A 14,654-nucleotide genomic window follows, 5' to 3' on the forward strand; every position below is an offset into this window, starting at 1 on the left:
GAACGAGTAGGTGACATTGCAAATTTCTTTAAATATTACCAAGAGAGAGAGAAACTATTTTGGTCATGTTTAGTTGCTATTTGTGTAAGTTTCAACATTATACCGGTATGGCCTATCCCTATGTGTTATGTGTGCAAGTGCACATACCCTGATACAAAAATGTGCATGGTAAACGCCCGTTGTAATCACTTTCCAAAGGCGAATGCCTATCCTAAGTGTGTGTGTGTGTGTGTGTGTGTGTGTGTGTGTGTGTGTGTGTGTGTGTGTGTGTGTGTGTGTGTGTGCGTATTCGTGAAGAGAGATTTGCATAAATTTCTAAATAACATTGTAACATCTAAGCAACGCGTACACAAATAAAATTTCATTAAGATTTACTAATAATTAGTTTATAATGTACAATTACAGTGTATATAATCATATTCTATAATTATATAAGTACTAGTAATTATTTTATAAATTACACTTGCATTTGTCACAACTAGATATTTTGTACACAAATTTTTACTGCCAAAAGGTTTATTGAAAATAAATTCTGTTTTTAAATTACAGGGTAACCCAGGTCCAAGAGGAAGCAAAGGATTAAAAGGAGATTCTGGTTTTGCTGTAAGACGTAACAGCAACTATTGAAATCGTCATAAATACAAATTGTATTATTAACAGGGAAAAGTAGGAGCGATTGGTCCGCGTGGATTACCTGGAGCAGATGGCGCACACGTAACGCATGACACAGCAAAGTGTGCTATTCTGGTGTAGATCTTTTTCTTTATTCTTAGGGTTGGCCAGGTCATCAGGGGCCTCGTGGCCCGCGTGGACAGAAGGTAAATACAGTCATTTGTTATATTGTAGTTGACTATTAAACATAATTATTAGGGAGAAGTTGGCCAAAGAGGAAGTCCAGGTCATACCGGGTCTCCCGGACCAAGAGGACCACCAGGGCCAGAGGTAAGATAAAAAATTCCTTGCAATGATTTATATATAATTATATTAAAATTACTGCAGATGAGTGAAGACTTCCTGAAAAAATACTTTCAGCCTACCAAGACACTTGTAATGCAGGTAAAAGTTTATTTAATCTAGGTATACAGTTGGTACATCAGCATAATTTTGCAATGCCTTGTACAGATAAAACATATATATGACACTATCAACAAACTGGTACAAGTCACTTATAGTTAACCAATGTATATCTAAAACTATAATAATCTCAATGTATTATAGACTACAGTGGTCAACAAAACTGTTGAGGTATTATATCTCATACATTTAACGGCCCGAGAACTGCATGTAGATTTGTTGTTTGAACTCTATTTATAGAAACAGCGTGAATTAGAGAGACTACCATGTAACCAACAAAGTCCTGTGTACCATGGAGCGCGACTGTGGCAAGATAAACTTTACTCGTCATCATACAATGTCACCTTGGCGGTTCTGATCGATGGCAAAACAGCCACTGGTGGATGGGGAAGTGGTGGAACCACCAGCAGGAAACATTGGGTTCAGCAATCATTCACCAAAACTGTTGTAGCTGATACGGTCTACATTGGAGGTGGAAAGGTACCCAATTGGGGAACTGCTCAAAATTATGGTCCTGTTGAATTGTGGGCATTTAATAAAGATGCCAATGCTTGGAAAGCTATAAAAACATTTCCAAAACTTGCAGGAGCAAGTATTTACAAATATTCTTTTCCACGCCAACAGTCACAATATTGGCGTCTATACAACGTCAACGGATGGGGCGCTACTACTGAGTCTCGTCTTGAATACAGCATTAAATGCTAATGTCAATGGTCACAGATGGTGATGTGCTTAACTAATAAGCAACCACCATGCAAAACGACAAACATTAGTGATGGATTTGTTTGTTTTAGTTGAGATTAACACATGTTTAATTAACTGCCAAGTTGTGCAATAGATCAACAATTTGATTGTAGGCTAACGGCTAGCTATTGCAATACTGTGCAACCTCTGATTACAATTTCTTGACAAGACTAGTTGTAATTTATTTTAGTGCAGAGTTTGTTGTCTGCATTGACATTGCTAGAATATTTAATTGAAAGGTTTCAAAATGCCTAACACAATATTTGGGCTCAAATTGTGTGTGTGTGTGTGTGTGTGTGTGTGTGTGTGTGTGTGTGTGTGTGTGTGTGTGTGTGTGTGTGTGTGTGTGTGTGTGTGTGTGTGTGTGTGTGTGTGTGTGTGTGTGTTCGCTATACGCGGCCATGTCTTTTGTCCGTTCGCAACCAAAATCGGCACGCACATTCGGTACGCGAAAGAAAACATTTGTGTAAAAAAAATTTAAAAATTGTACAAGGTCCCCTCTCGAGGGATCGGCTCTCGAGTAAAATTTCTCGATGACGCAAACGCTACACATTTCAGTTCATTCGAACACACGCCCACACCAGTCCTGTGTCGTCGTCTTTCGCAAAGCTTCGAGCAATCAAATATTTCTTGCCGACGGAACTTGAACTGAACTGAACTGAACTGAACTGGTTTATCTAGACAGTGGAGTCTTCCGCCATAGTGTCGAATTCACCAGACACCCTGTTTACAATAGGGTAAATAGACAAGGACAAAAGGAAAAATACAGACTGAGAGCTCCTATGAAATTAAACATGTATTATTTACATATACATATCGATTAGGTATATCATGTCCAGACAGTGTTGAATCGGTTGAAAAGAGTTGTGTGAAGTTTTGATTTAAAGATCGATAGCGTATCTGAGTGGAGAAGACGTAGAGACGATGGGAGTGAGTTCCACAGCTGTTGACCACTTATTACTCTTCTAGCTAGTCTAGCGCTTTCGTTTCTCTCCAAATCCAGATTGCATTTACACCAAATCCAACCTGCACGTTTTCTGTACCAAGCGCTACACAGGGAGTTTGTTGAAACAACCGCAAAGACTCAAGAACGAGATTCGAGTTGACTACATCCGGGACCTCAAAAAAATTGTAAGTGACGTATCTGGATATATATATATATATATATATATATATATATATATATATATATCCACACGCTCAGACTGAAGTCTTCCGTCAGAACCCTACAGTGTCTTGCCCGTACGAAGGACAGGACATGGATCTAGTAAATACTATTCTAAATTTTTTAATTGACAGACACGAATCTTTTAGGTTGGCCATCGAGAAAACATTGTAGAAGTCACGTGACTTGACTATAGGAACGCACCATCTAGCTATGTGTGTATATGTACCCATGTTACCGACAAACTCTGTCACGCTCAATATATAGGGAATATGCAAGTTATGCCTAATTACAAAGTTATCTTACGTAAGTCACTAAGCTGCTCGTTCAAGTCGAACATGAGAAACTTAAATTCGCATTGTGGAACGAGTTTGTCATCTTGGAGCCGGTCTGCTACTAAACACCGTCGACCTGGTCTAATCGTAGGTTCTGCAAAAATGGTAGGCGACGGCTCAAATAACAAATTCTAGTTAATTAAGTAAAGTTTGACTAGATTATGCATGTGTGTGCATGTGCTACGTGCATGTACTATGATGTCTTACTCTAGGTCTACTAGCTAGCTGCTTGGTAACTATATATACATACACACACACACACACACACACACACACACACACACACACACACACACACACACACACACACACACACACACACACACACACATATATATATATATATATACACACACACACATACATACATACACATATATATGTGTATATATATATATATATATATATATATATATATATATATATATATATACAAACATGGTCATAATTATGGAGCCACCCCTCATAGCAGCTGAGGCAGGAAAATCAACAGAACATTGCAGACTTATGAATATACCTGCTGACCCGCCTAAAGCTGCATCTGATTCTACATCAAATCATGCTAATTGAGTATTTATATTGTTCTGATTGGACACTTTGACAACCCGTAGCAACAAAAAGATTAATTAAGGGAATGACCAGACTAACCACCACCGCCATGCATTACCATGTCGGGATTTTGCTCTCTTTGAAGAACTTTGTGGCTTCTAAAAAGCCAGTTTAGTTCCACGGGACACACACACACACACACACACACACACACACACACACACACACACACACACACACACACACACTCCAAATAACCCACACACACTCCGTTAAATTCTCAATACTTGATTGCTCCTCCTCTCGCTCGCCCTATAGCCTCAATTCGTCTTGAGACACTCTCTATCAGGTTGGTAATTAATCCCTGGGGCATTTCGCGCAAGCCATCTGCAGTGCTTCCCACAACTCTTGTTCGGTTTCAGGGTGTTTTTCATTTTCCCGAACCTTCAGAATATGCCATAAATTTTCAATGGGTTTGCATCTGGCGACTTAGCAGAATGGGCCAACGACAGTAACCTCGTTGTCCCGCAGCCATTGCCTGGTTGAGCGCGAGGTGTGAATTGTCGCGTTGTCTTGCTGCAAGATAAGATCTTCATCGACTAAACGACGAGCATCTGGCAGCATGACATCACCCAGGATCAGTTGGTAATCTTCTGAATTCAGACGACCGCGTATGCGATGAAGAGAGCCTACACTTGAAAGCTGATGCAGCCCCATAGCGTTAATACTGCTTGTTGGATGCTGCACTACTGGCTGACAACATTCTGCACTAAATTCCTCCCCTTTTCTTCGCCACACGTACAGGCAGCCATCACTTCCGATGCTGATTTTCACCTCATCGGACAGCGAGCACAAATTCCTTTTTCCCCGAGACGGCAAGTGATGGTTCATCGGGACAATGACTTCCCTCATGCCGCTGAAAGTCTACCTTACAACCGTCTGGTCGTCGCCTTTCTGTCAGTAAGTGCAAGACGTTCAAGTAAACGATCCTCCCTAGCTGACGTTGATCGTTTCCTTCCAGATCGCTTGATGTAATCATTACTGCCTTCTTCCCATCGTTTCACGCACTTCTGTACTGCCCCACGAAACTTCCCTACCAATCTGGCAATTTCGCGATGAGACAAACCCGTCTGGTAGAGACCTTCGATCTTGCCTCTTGAACGTATAGTCTCGCGTACTGTATCTCTCGCCGGAAGGATGTAGGCGGAGATGGTCTGGCTACGCGAGACTATCTCAAACGTGGGCTGCGTTGGCGGTATTTGCGCAATAGAACACGACCGTGAGATACTGAGAAAATCAGCTGAATGCGACTTGAGAGAAAGCACAGGTGATTTGAGAAGACAGCTGGTCATTTCCCCGCTAGAAATCGCTTAGAGCTCAATCGAAACAGCTGATTTCTCTATAGCAGTCGCCATATTTCTATACATTGTTGCAAACCTAAAGTCACTCCGTCAGCAATCTTTGCTAACTGGACTGTGACAGAAAGGACTGGACAAGACCTTAGCACCGCAAAACAAGTTTTAGCAATGCAGAACAGTGACCAACGAATTTTAAGTCTCAATTGCTGGTCTAACTAAACCGTTCATGTTGTGACGTCAGATGAGAATAGACTCAGAATATGCAAGTAAACTGAAACATATAGTCTCTATTTAATCTTTGAGTATGTTCTCTAAATTAAACAAAGTCATTTCATTGTTTAGAAACTTTTTGAAAATAATTTTGATTATTAACTTTCAAATTTACTGATTGAACTGACAGCAAGAAGCAGTCACGTATCTCAACAGGTCACACATCACCTGCAATCTCAGACATGAGGATGGCACAATCAGAGCCATTACATCACCATTATGACTTGTTTTAATTTACTACAAAATGCAACTGTCACTCTAGATGCATGTACTTGCACTGTCTGAGAAAGTCCAATAATTTCTTAATCTAGGTCACGTGTTCAGGGTGCCTCCATAATTATCCCCATGTCTGTGTGTATATGTGTGTTGCGTGCCCAATTCACGCAGCTTTTTTGAAGAGGTGTGGGAAAGGAACGTTCACATGCTCAAAATTTTGCTCCCCACTTTAATTAATGGCCAATGAGAAATTAGAAGTCTTTCAAAATCGAGTCTCCCGGATTTTCTTAGTCACCTTGCTATAGCATATTGTTCTGCATGCTGGGTCTATCTATATATACGTGTCTATCTAAGAGATGAACTCAAGAAGTAATAAACCTTGTTACCGACAAGGAACAAATTCGTATGTGTATTCTCAAACGTCTGTTTTTTGTGAAGAGAGACGTACGTCATTGCACGAACTACGACACGAGCAATTAGAACGTCTTCAGTTCAAAATCTGGACGAATGCGGCACTGAATTGGCACAAACGACACAACAGTTTGCAAGTAAGATCAAACAAAAAGCAGAAAGCGATGTACACTTCGGTACCACCATTTCAAATGTACTCTACAGCTGTTAGTTGATGAAGAGGGCCATTCTCATTATGTTGACGGTACGTGCTGTCTTTGTAGAATAACATTTTAAACATGTGTAAAATAAATATAATTAACAATTAACCAAAATAGAGACACGTGATACTGGATCAACACCACCCGCAACACCATCCTAAAGCCTCGACGCTAGGCCATCTTTGCCTTACGAGGTGGAGTAACGCGCGCGATCTTACGTAGGGAATTCACATGCCTGATGGCAACTTTGTTTCCGGACATGTGAATCTTACGTTTGATCGCGCGCGTTACTCCACCACCTACTTTAGTCATGTATAACGCTCTAGAATTGCAGGGCCGACGGAGCCGCAGCCGCAGCAGCGGCCATGGCCGCCCCACTTTTTGAAAACTCGACTTTCGCCAGCGAACAATTGCCGCATACTTCCGGTCTAGAGGTAGAGGTGATTAAAACTCATTGCTTCGTCAGTGGCTATTTCAATGAATAATACAAGCTCAATTTGGACTACAAAGACTAAACCCAACATTGTCAATGCTAGGTGTATGCAACAACCCAAAATAGAAAACAATGGGTTATTTGCTGCAATTGCCGCCATGCGCAATGGCTGTGCAAAGCAAACTGTGTGAACCTTCCATTGTATCCATTCCAGTTCAAGTTCCAGTTGTACTAAACTAATTTCTTTAACTCACAAAATCTGATACGTACAGTACTAACCCAAATATACTAATTAAAATGAAACCTCAAAATGGTTTAGATACACAGTATCTGTTTGTGGTATAATGGTGTTTGTGTATGGTACAGTGATAGTAATCATAACACTCACTTTAGAAGAGCCAGTACCACTTGACAATATTTCAGTTAATTGTTAATTATAAATTTTTATTTTATAACGTTTTTTTGTTTTTGGGTAAAGCCAATAATGAAGATGACGATAAAGGAACGGCTCGGCTTAAGAGCAACAAAGCTAGTATCACTGAGATTGCTTTTTCAAAATCTTGTTCTACAGTCAATATGGCCTATCAGTTGAACTCATGCTCTTACAAAAAGTGATAAACCACAATTCTTATTGGGATGAACTGAGTGGGGAAAGTGAAGTAAAGTAATTTGTCACTAATAATGTTGTAATTAAGGTTTGAGCTTTATAATTTGGCACTTCGAATTGGTCTATTTAGGCTAGTTTTACTCGTGAAATTGTTTTCAAATGCTAAGTACTGTCACTGTACTGTATCATATTTAAAACATATAAAAATCAATGCAATTAAATAGTTGTTACAGTAACATGAAGGTGCAGCTTATGCTGCATGTAGTCCTGTCAAGACATGTAGGTAGTCACAGTCAGATCACTGAGACAGCAGACGTTTAGATAAACATTTAGCACCATTTTACTCTGCTACATCAGTCAATACAACATATCATACAATACGAGTTATTAATTAGGGTTAGCATTTCAGCTTGCAAAAAATAAAGCTAAGCTGATTAGGAACACACGCATTATTTGTCTTTAGACTGTAGTTTTTCGAGCACTTTTTGTTCCACGCCATTGTCAAACTTTGCGTTATCTACTATGGCTCCTTTGAAATTGACTCATCCTGTGATGAGACCTCTACAATGTCGAAAGTCAGCCTCTGATAGATCAGCACCAGAAAAGTCAACTGGGTAACGAGAGTCAAACCAGCACCCAAAAATGTTAGCTTCTTCCAAACATGATTTTTTTTGAAGGAATTTCCAATACAACAAAGTACGTGTTTGAAAAGTTCAAATCAGACAAATCTTGTTCATCACGTGACAATGACCCATAGACTTGTTTGGTTTTTGTATTTAGATTCCACTGTCAGATTTAAAGTTAACCTGGTAGTTTGAAAAACAATTATTCAACTGCTCTTGAACACGTGGCAACATCATCATCCAAATTCTGGTTTCAAGTTTATGTATTCAGTTGACAGTATTGAGCCTCTCTAGGAAGCTCAGTCTGCTCTGTTGTTGTTTGTGGAAGAGTCACTTCAAGATTGGTGTCATCTTTCAATTGAGAATATGCCTGTAATGTGTGCCATCTCTATCAATAAAGTAAGCTCCATCTTCATCAGTTGCGAGTTGATGACGTCCACTAAACATAACTGCTAGCGTAGAGTTTGTTTGACTCCCTAGAGTTGTGAGAATATGTGGTGAACTCGTGGCCTAGCTTCCACATTCAATTTGACTAACATAGACTGGAATTTTGAATGTGCTCCATAGCTTTCTTTTCATCTTCCCATTGCTGTCGTTCAGTTTGCAAGTCAGCCTCTACCCTTTGTTAATTTCTTTTCCGCTATCTCTTTCCCTTGTGGACATTCTGTTTCTTCACGTAGCTTTGCTTCTGCAGCCACTACTGCTTTTGCTCTTTAATTAATTGGTTGATCTCGTCTGCAAACTTTTGAAACTCTGTTTTACTTGTTTGTGTGTCCAGCTCTTCAACTAAATTTGCCTCCCACGTGCAGTCAACCTCAGAATGGTCCCCTTCATCAACAATTTTAAAGCACATTTGAAATTGCAATACTATAGTATAAAAATTATTTTTTATAAGTCGTCACCTGCTGCACAACGTAGAGTTCGCACTGTGCTTTTGTACGTGCCAGCAGCGCTAGCAATATCCAGATAAACTACAAACACAGCATGCACGCAGTACGGTACTGTCTGGCTACCGAGTCGGCAATGGTACAAAGACTTGTGTTTGTAGCAGCATCAGCGGCGTACATGTAAAGACTGCACTGCATGCTTAATAAGCAGCAGTTCATGTACATACATGTGGTCATCAATTGACAGTCATTTCTAGCTCTCTCTCTCTCTCTCTCTCTCTCTCTCTCTCTCTCTCTCTCTCGCTCTCTCTCTCTCTCTCTCTCTCTCTCTCTCTCTCTCTCTCTCTCTCTCTCTCTCTATTCAATTTCACTGGTAAACACACTTTATCTGACAGTCACTCGCAAGAAAACTTGTACATCACTATCACTAATACAAACTAAACACTACAACACACCTACACAAACTCACAGCTAACTACGTAAAGTCACCTCTCTCTCTCTCTCTCTCTCTCTCTCTCTCTCTCTCTCTCTCTCTCTCTCTCTCTCTCTCTCTCTCTCTCATGGAGCGCTACATGATGGTGTTGCGCGTGGTGTTGATCCAGTATCACGTGTCTATATTTTGGTTAATTGTTAATTATATATTTATCCTACAAGGACAGCCAATCTGATCTGCTAGTTGAAGTCATGCATGCTCTTACAAGAGGTGATAATTAAACCACATTTCATTTTGGGACGAATCAATATGTGCATGGGGGAGAGAGAGAAATAAACCGATTTGTGACTAAGACGTAAGGAAATAAAGAGGATGTAATAGGGTTTGAGCATTTTAGTTTGGCACTTTGAATTTTTCTGTCGAGGCAAGTTTTACTGTACTGTAGCTTCGAAACATATTTTCATACTGTGCAGCTTGAAATAACGATAAGTACCTTAAATTCAAAGCAATACATAAAACCCAAAGTATTGAATGGTTGTTACATGAAGGTGCAGCTCTACTGTATCTTTTGGCTATATGCTGTCTAGACATGCAGGTTATCACACTCTAACAACTTTTCATGTAAATAACACTGCACCATCTGGCAACTGAGACAGCAATGGTTTAGGTAAAACTGCATTTGTAGCAACATTTTTACTTGGCAACATCAATCAATACAACAACGTACAGCATATATAATATGAGTTATCACATGAAGTTGATCAAGAAGCTGCTAAGGAACATACAAATGCGTCATTTGTCTTTAGACTGTACTTTTAGTTCTTCAAGCAGTTTTTGTTTCACATCATCGTCAAACTTTGCGTTATCCAGTATGGCTCCTTTGAAATTGACTCCTCCTGTGGTGAGACCTTCACAATTTTGAAAATTGGCTCCTGATAGCTCAGCATCCGAAAAATCAACGTTACAACCAGGTTGAAAGCAACAACAAGAGAAGTTAGCTTGTTGCAAAAATGATCTTTTGAAGGAGGAACCTCCAGGATAATGAAAGAGTGTCTTTGAAAAGTCCAATCCAGACAAATCATGCTCATTATATATCATTGCTCGATTATTGGTTCTTACTGTTTGCTTTCCGAGATCACTGCCAGTCGAAGAATAGCCATATTGGTAAGAGTTGGTGGTAAAACATTCATTCAACTGCTCTTGAGTAACACGTGGACACATCATCATCCTAATTCTGGTTTCAAGTTTATTCAGTTGACAGTACTGAGCCTCTTTAAGAAGCTCAGTCTGCTCTCTTTTTGTTTGTGGAAGAGTCACTTCAAGATTGGTATCATCTCTCAAGTAATTGAGAATATGCCTGTAATGTGTGCCATCTCTATCAATAAAGTAAGCTCCATCTTCATCAGTCGCGAGTTGATGACGTCCACTGAACATAACTGCAAGCATAGAGTCTGGTTGACTCTTCAGAGTTGTGAGAGTTGTGGTGAACTTGTGGCCTCCAACATTCAATTTGACTAGACTAGACTGGAATTTTTGAATATGTTCCATAGCTTTCTTTTCATCTTCCCATTGCTGTCGTTCTGTTTGCAAGCCAGCCTCTACCTTCTGTTTCTTTTCATCTATCTCTTTATGTTGACGTTCCGTTTCTTCACGTAGCTTTGCTTCTGCAGCCATTGCTGCTTTTGCTCTTTGGTTGATCTCGTCTGCAAACTCTTGAAACTTTGTTTTACTTGTTTGTGTCAACGTGTACAGCTTTTCAACTAGATTTGCTTCCCAAGTGTCAACATTGGTAGGACTCCGGATCTCCTCATCAACAGCTGTAAAAAACATTTGAAATTGCGGTATTAGAGGATAAAATTACTTTTAAAAGTTGTCATCTGCTGCACAGACGTAGAGTTCGCACTGCCTTCGGTGTAGGTGTAGGTGTAGGGTAATCCGGGGTAATTCAGCACACGTTTTAGTTAGATGACCCGTATCTTCTGCAAGATGATTGCGTCTCGCGTTCACCTGCCTAGGGTTTCTTTGTTTGCTACTGTAGTATACGTGGACGGCTGTTCTTGGCACCATGCAACTATTCAAGCAAGCGGTTGGACGTTTTCTGCATTAGCTAGTTGCGCGTGGTTCACACTAGACCTCGCGTCGTGTCGCGTCGTGTCGCGTCAAAGGAGGCCGTTTCCGACGCGACGCGCTAAAATAGGAAAAAATCCTATCCAACACGTCGCGTCGCGTCGCGTCTGAAACGGCTTCAGCTGGATTTACAATATGCCAACGCTTGAGCGTCGCGTTGTTTCGATTTGCGTGGGAGTGGCACGCGTGACTGGTTGTGCCACACAATATGATTGCAGCGCTATCATTGTTTCTGCAGCGATTACTGCTTCTGCTTTTTGGCTGACCTCATCTGCGAACTCCTGAAATCTTGTGTTAGTAGTCTGTGTCAACGTGTTTAGCTTTTTAACTAAATTTTCCTTCCACGTGCTATTGACGTCAGTAGCTGGTCCTCTCAATTAGAGATTTCTAACACATTTGAGAACACACGCACGAATGCGTTATTAGCATATGCATTACTTTTAGAGGCCATGTCCTTTGGACGCAGTATTGGTCGTATTGCGTTGGTGTCGCTCCGTTCTATGTAACAGGAAAATTCGGGAATTCAAGTTATCCTCCCCTCGTTGTCGAGCCCGGTTCCCGTATGATGCGACCACGCCAGAGAGAATCTACCTCAGTCAAGGATGGGCAAGTTTTATCAAGCCTGGTGCTGCAGTCTGGCACCAAGTTGACACCTTGGAGCCAAAAACATCAAGCTTATATATATATATAATATATATATATATATATATATATATATATATATATATATATATATATATATATATATATATATATATATTCATTACTCATGAAAACAATAAAGACAAGAAATCTTAGCATGCATTTCAATGAATCTACTCTAAATATGTACGTCTGAGCTACTACGTGATCAAGAACTTTTACAAATGGAAACTCACTAACGTTCCTTTCATCCAAAGCAACAGCCATGCACACATTAAGTGTTATGTCTGTCAGTGCCGTTCTAAATTCATTCTTAACATAGTTCATAGTACTAAATCCTCGTTTGCAATGACAAGTGTCGGGTGTCAGTGTCATAATCAGTATTGCCAACTACAACAGTTCTTTGTAATCGTCAAAATTTAGATATAAGTCACACCAGAAGCCAACTACGGCATCTCCTTTCTCTCCATTAGTTTCGTCAGCATTCTTGTAGGAGTCCTCAAACAGGTAATCCAGGAGTTCATCATTCCTGTACGCGTGGTAACTTCTTTCAACAACACCACAATCAAAGAAATGGTTGTCAAATCGTACAATAAGAGAACGGATATCAATAACACGATTCTTTCTATGAGTGGGGTTGATAGAACTGCACATCAAAACAATTTGATCTCTTTCTGGAAACCGTTTTTAGAGACTCTTTACTGCATCCAGAATGTATGATTTGCAAATTTGTAGAACAGAGGCTTGTTTGGCAACAGATAGGTTCCCATTATCTTGAACTTCCTTCCAGTATGCGATTAGTCATCACCCACCCATAAACGTCAATTACCATTAAGAAAACCATCAACCAAAGATATCGATTCACAATCTGCTGTCCTCTCAGGTTCAGTTCTTCCATAGGTCTCCGCGGTATCATAACAGCTGACAAATAAGGGCAAAAGATTAGCTAGTGTTGCATTTGAAGAGCAAGGAATCTGGACCATACTGTACCTGTCGACAGCAAAAGCGCTAGCGGTAGCGTTGTCGTTTGTCTCCACGGCACGTCACAGTCGGATGTACTACTAGGAGCGCCCTGGATTTCAACGGCTGAACCTTCACAAGAAGTTCGACGGCCACAGGTCTGCCTAAACAACTCTTCAAGCCGTTTTTGAGCCATGTCGTTCAATGCGGAGAGGTTGGCGTCTGCTGTCTCCGTGAAATCACGTGGACATCATGGCTACGACACGTGCTTGCAGTCGTCACGACAATGCAGATATTGCATCTGGTCCAGCGATATATTTAATGAATGGGTAATGACATTAGACTAGATACCGACTCCAGAAGGTCGGAGTGAGAATTTATTTTAGCAAGTCTGAAGGCATTCGTGTCGCCAAGACAGTGCACGAGTGGTGCCAATAGCCCAGTGCTGTCGCCAATTTTGGCACCATAGCGGCAAATGCCCACCCGTGGCCTCTGGTCCGAGGCTATTAGAAACGACATCCAGGTTGGGAGGGCCCAAACAGCAGTGCTTCGTATTGCCATTGTGTGGATCTATGCTGCTGGTTGGGGACATGGCCTGTGGTTCTCACTCCTAGATAGTAGTGGCCTGGAATTGTCATACGGGCACCGGACAAGACTAGCGCGAGAGAGTCTGGGGACGAGGCTACTAGATACCATGTCTATGTATAGTTGGCTAATAGGATACAGACTAGCGTTGCGGCGAGACGTCTTGTGTGCATGCGAGCGTGCGCGCGCGCGTGTGTGTGTTACATGCACGAATAGCCTCGGACTTCTGGATTTTTGCCGTTTTTTGCACATGACACAGCTTTGGCTCAGTGGCGTACTTGTACTGTTTGAACTTTCACTGGTTTGCAACTATGCAAGCCCTTTGCCGAGTTTTTCGTGATCTCAAAGCAGTCTGCATGTGACCAAATAATGGTGATGTAGCATAAAGAATCTGCATATTAAAACATGTCAGAAAAATCGAGGGTGTATATTTGCAGCAAATTCAAATTGATCACGCACGCACGCACTCACGCACGCAGTGACTATGCCAAATACGTAATCGTTAGAAATAGCACAATATAGTAAGTCAAAAACCTTTGTGGCACATTACCTGCCGGCAGGTACAGCTCTTCCGTTTCAATCCTTGTTGTATACATACATACAGACTAGCTGACGCGCCCCTTCTTCGCACGGAATTGATCAAAAGTGTGAGGGAAGCAAGAGAGATAAGGGGTTGCCAACTGACGCTTTATGGTGCCACAGGTGGTAAACTAGAGACTAGTCTTGGGCACTAATAAAGCAAAGACTTTGCCCGAGACTTGAAGCTACTCAAGCAAATGGTGATGTCGAGACTGTTACTGAACTAAGAGCTGTGATTCCATACACAAGACATCACTGTGATATCCAAACTGGCCACCCCTTGAGATAGTTTAACTATACGAGCACATACGGGCAAATTTCGTATATTCTACAATAACTACTTGACATGCAGTGGACGGCTTGGAAGCTAAAACGCTTGTCGTGTGGTATTGCTAGGAGTTTACACCTATAGTTGAAGCTACACGCAATTGAAATGCTATTTTTGCAACACGTGCT

The 14,654-nt window shown here is 40.9% G+C and overlaps 1 protein-coding gene across 1 annotated transcript; it reads right to left on the reverse strand.

The window, feature by feature from the left end:
- Nucleotides 1-9,970: 9,970 nt before the first annotated feature.
- Nucleotides 9,971-11,246, reverse strand: LOC134196804 (uncharacterized). Its single transcript, XM_062666025.1, has one exon. It carries the CDS (start codon nt 11,133-11,135, stop codon nt 10,098-10,100), a length of 1,038 nt encoding a protein of 345 aa, XP_062522009.1. The 5' UTR covers nt 11,136-11,246; the 3' UTR covers nt 9,971-10,097.
- Between the last annotated feature and the right edge of the window lie 3,408 nt (nt 11,247-14,654).

The sequence above is a fragment of the Corticium candelabrum genome, chromosome 21 (genome assembly GCF_963422355.1).
Source record: "Corticium candelabrum chromosome 21, ooCorCand1.1, whole genome shotgun sequence".
Classification (NCBI taxonomy): domain Eukaryota; kingdom Metazoa; phylum Porifera; class Homoscleromorpha; order Homosclerophorida; family Plakinidae; genus Corticium; species Corticium candelabrum.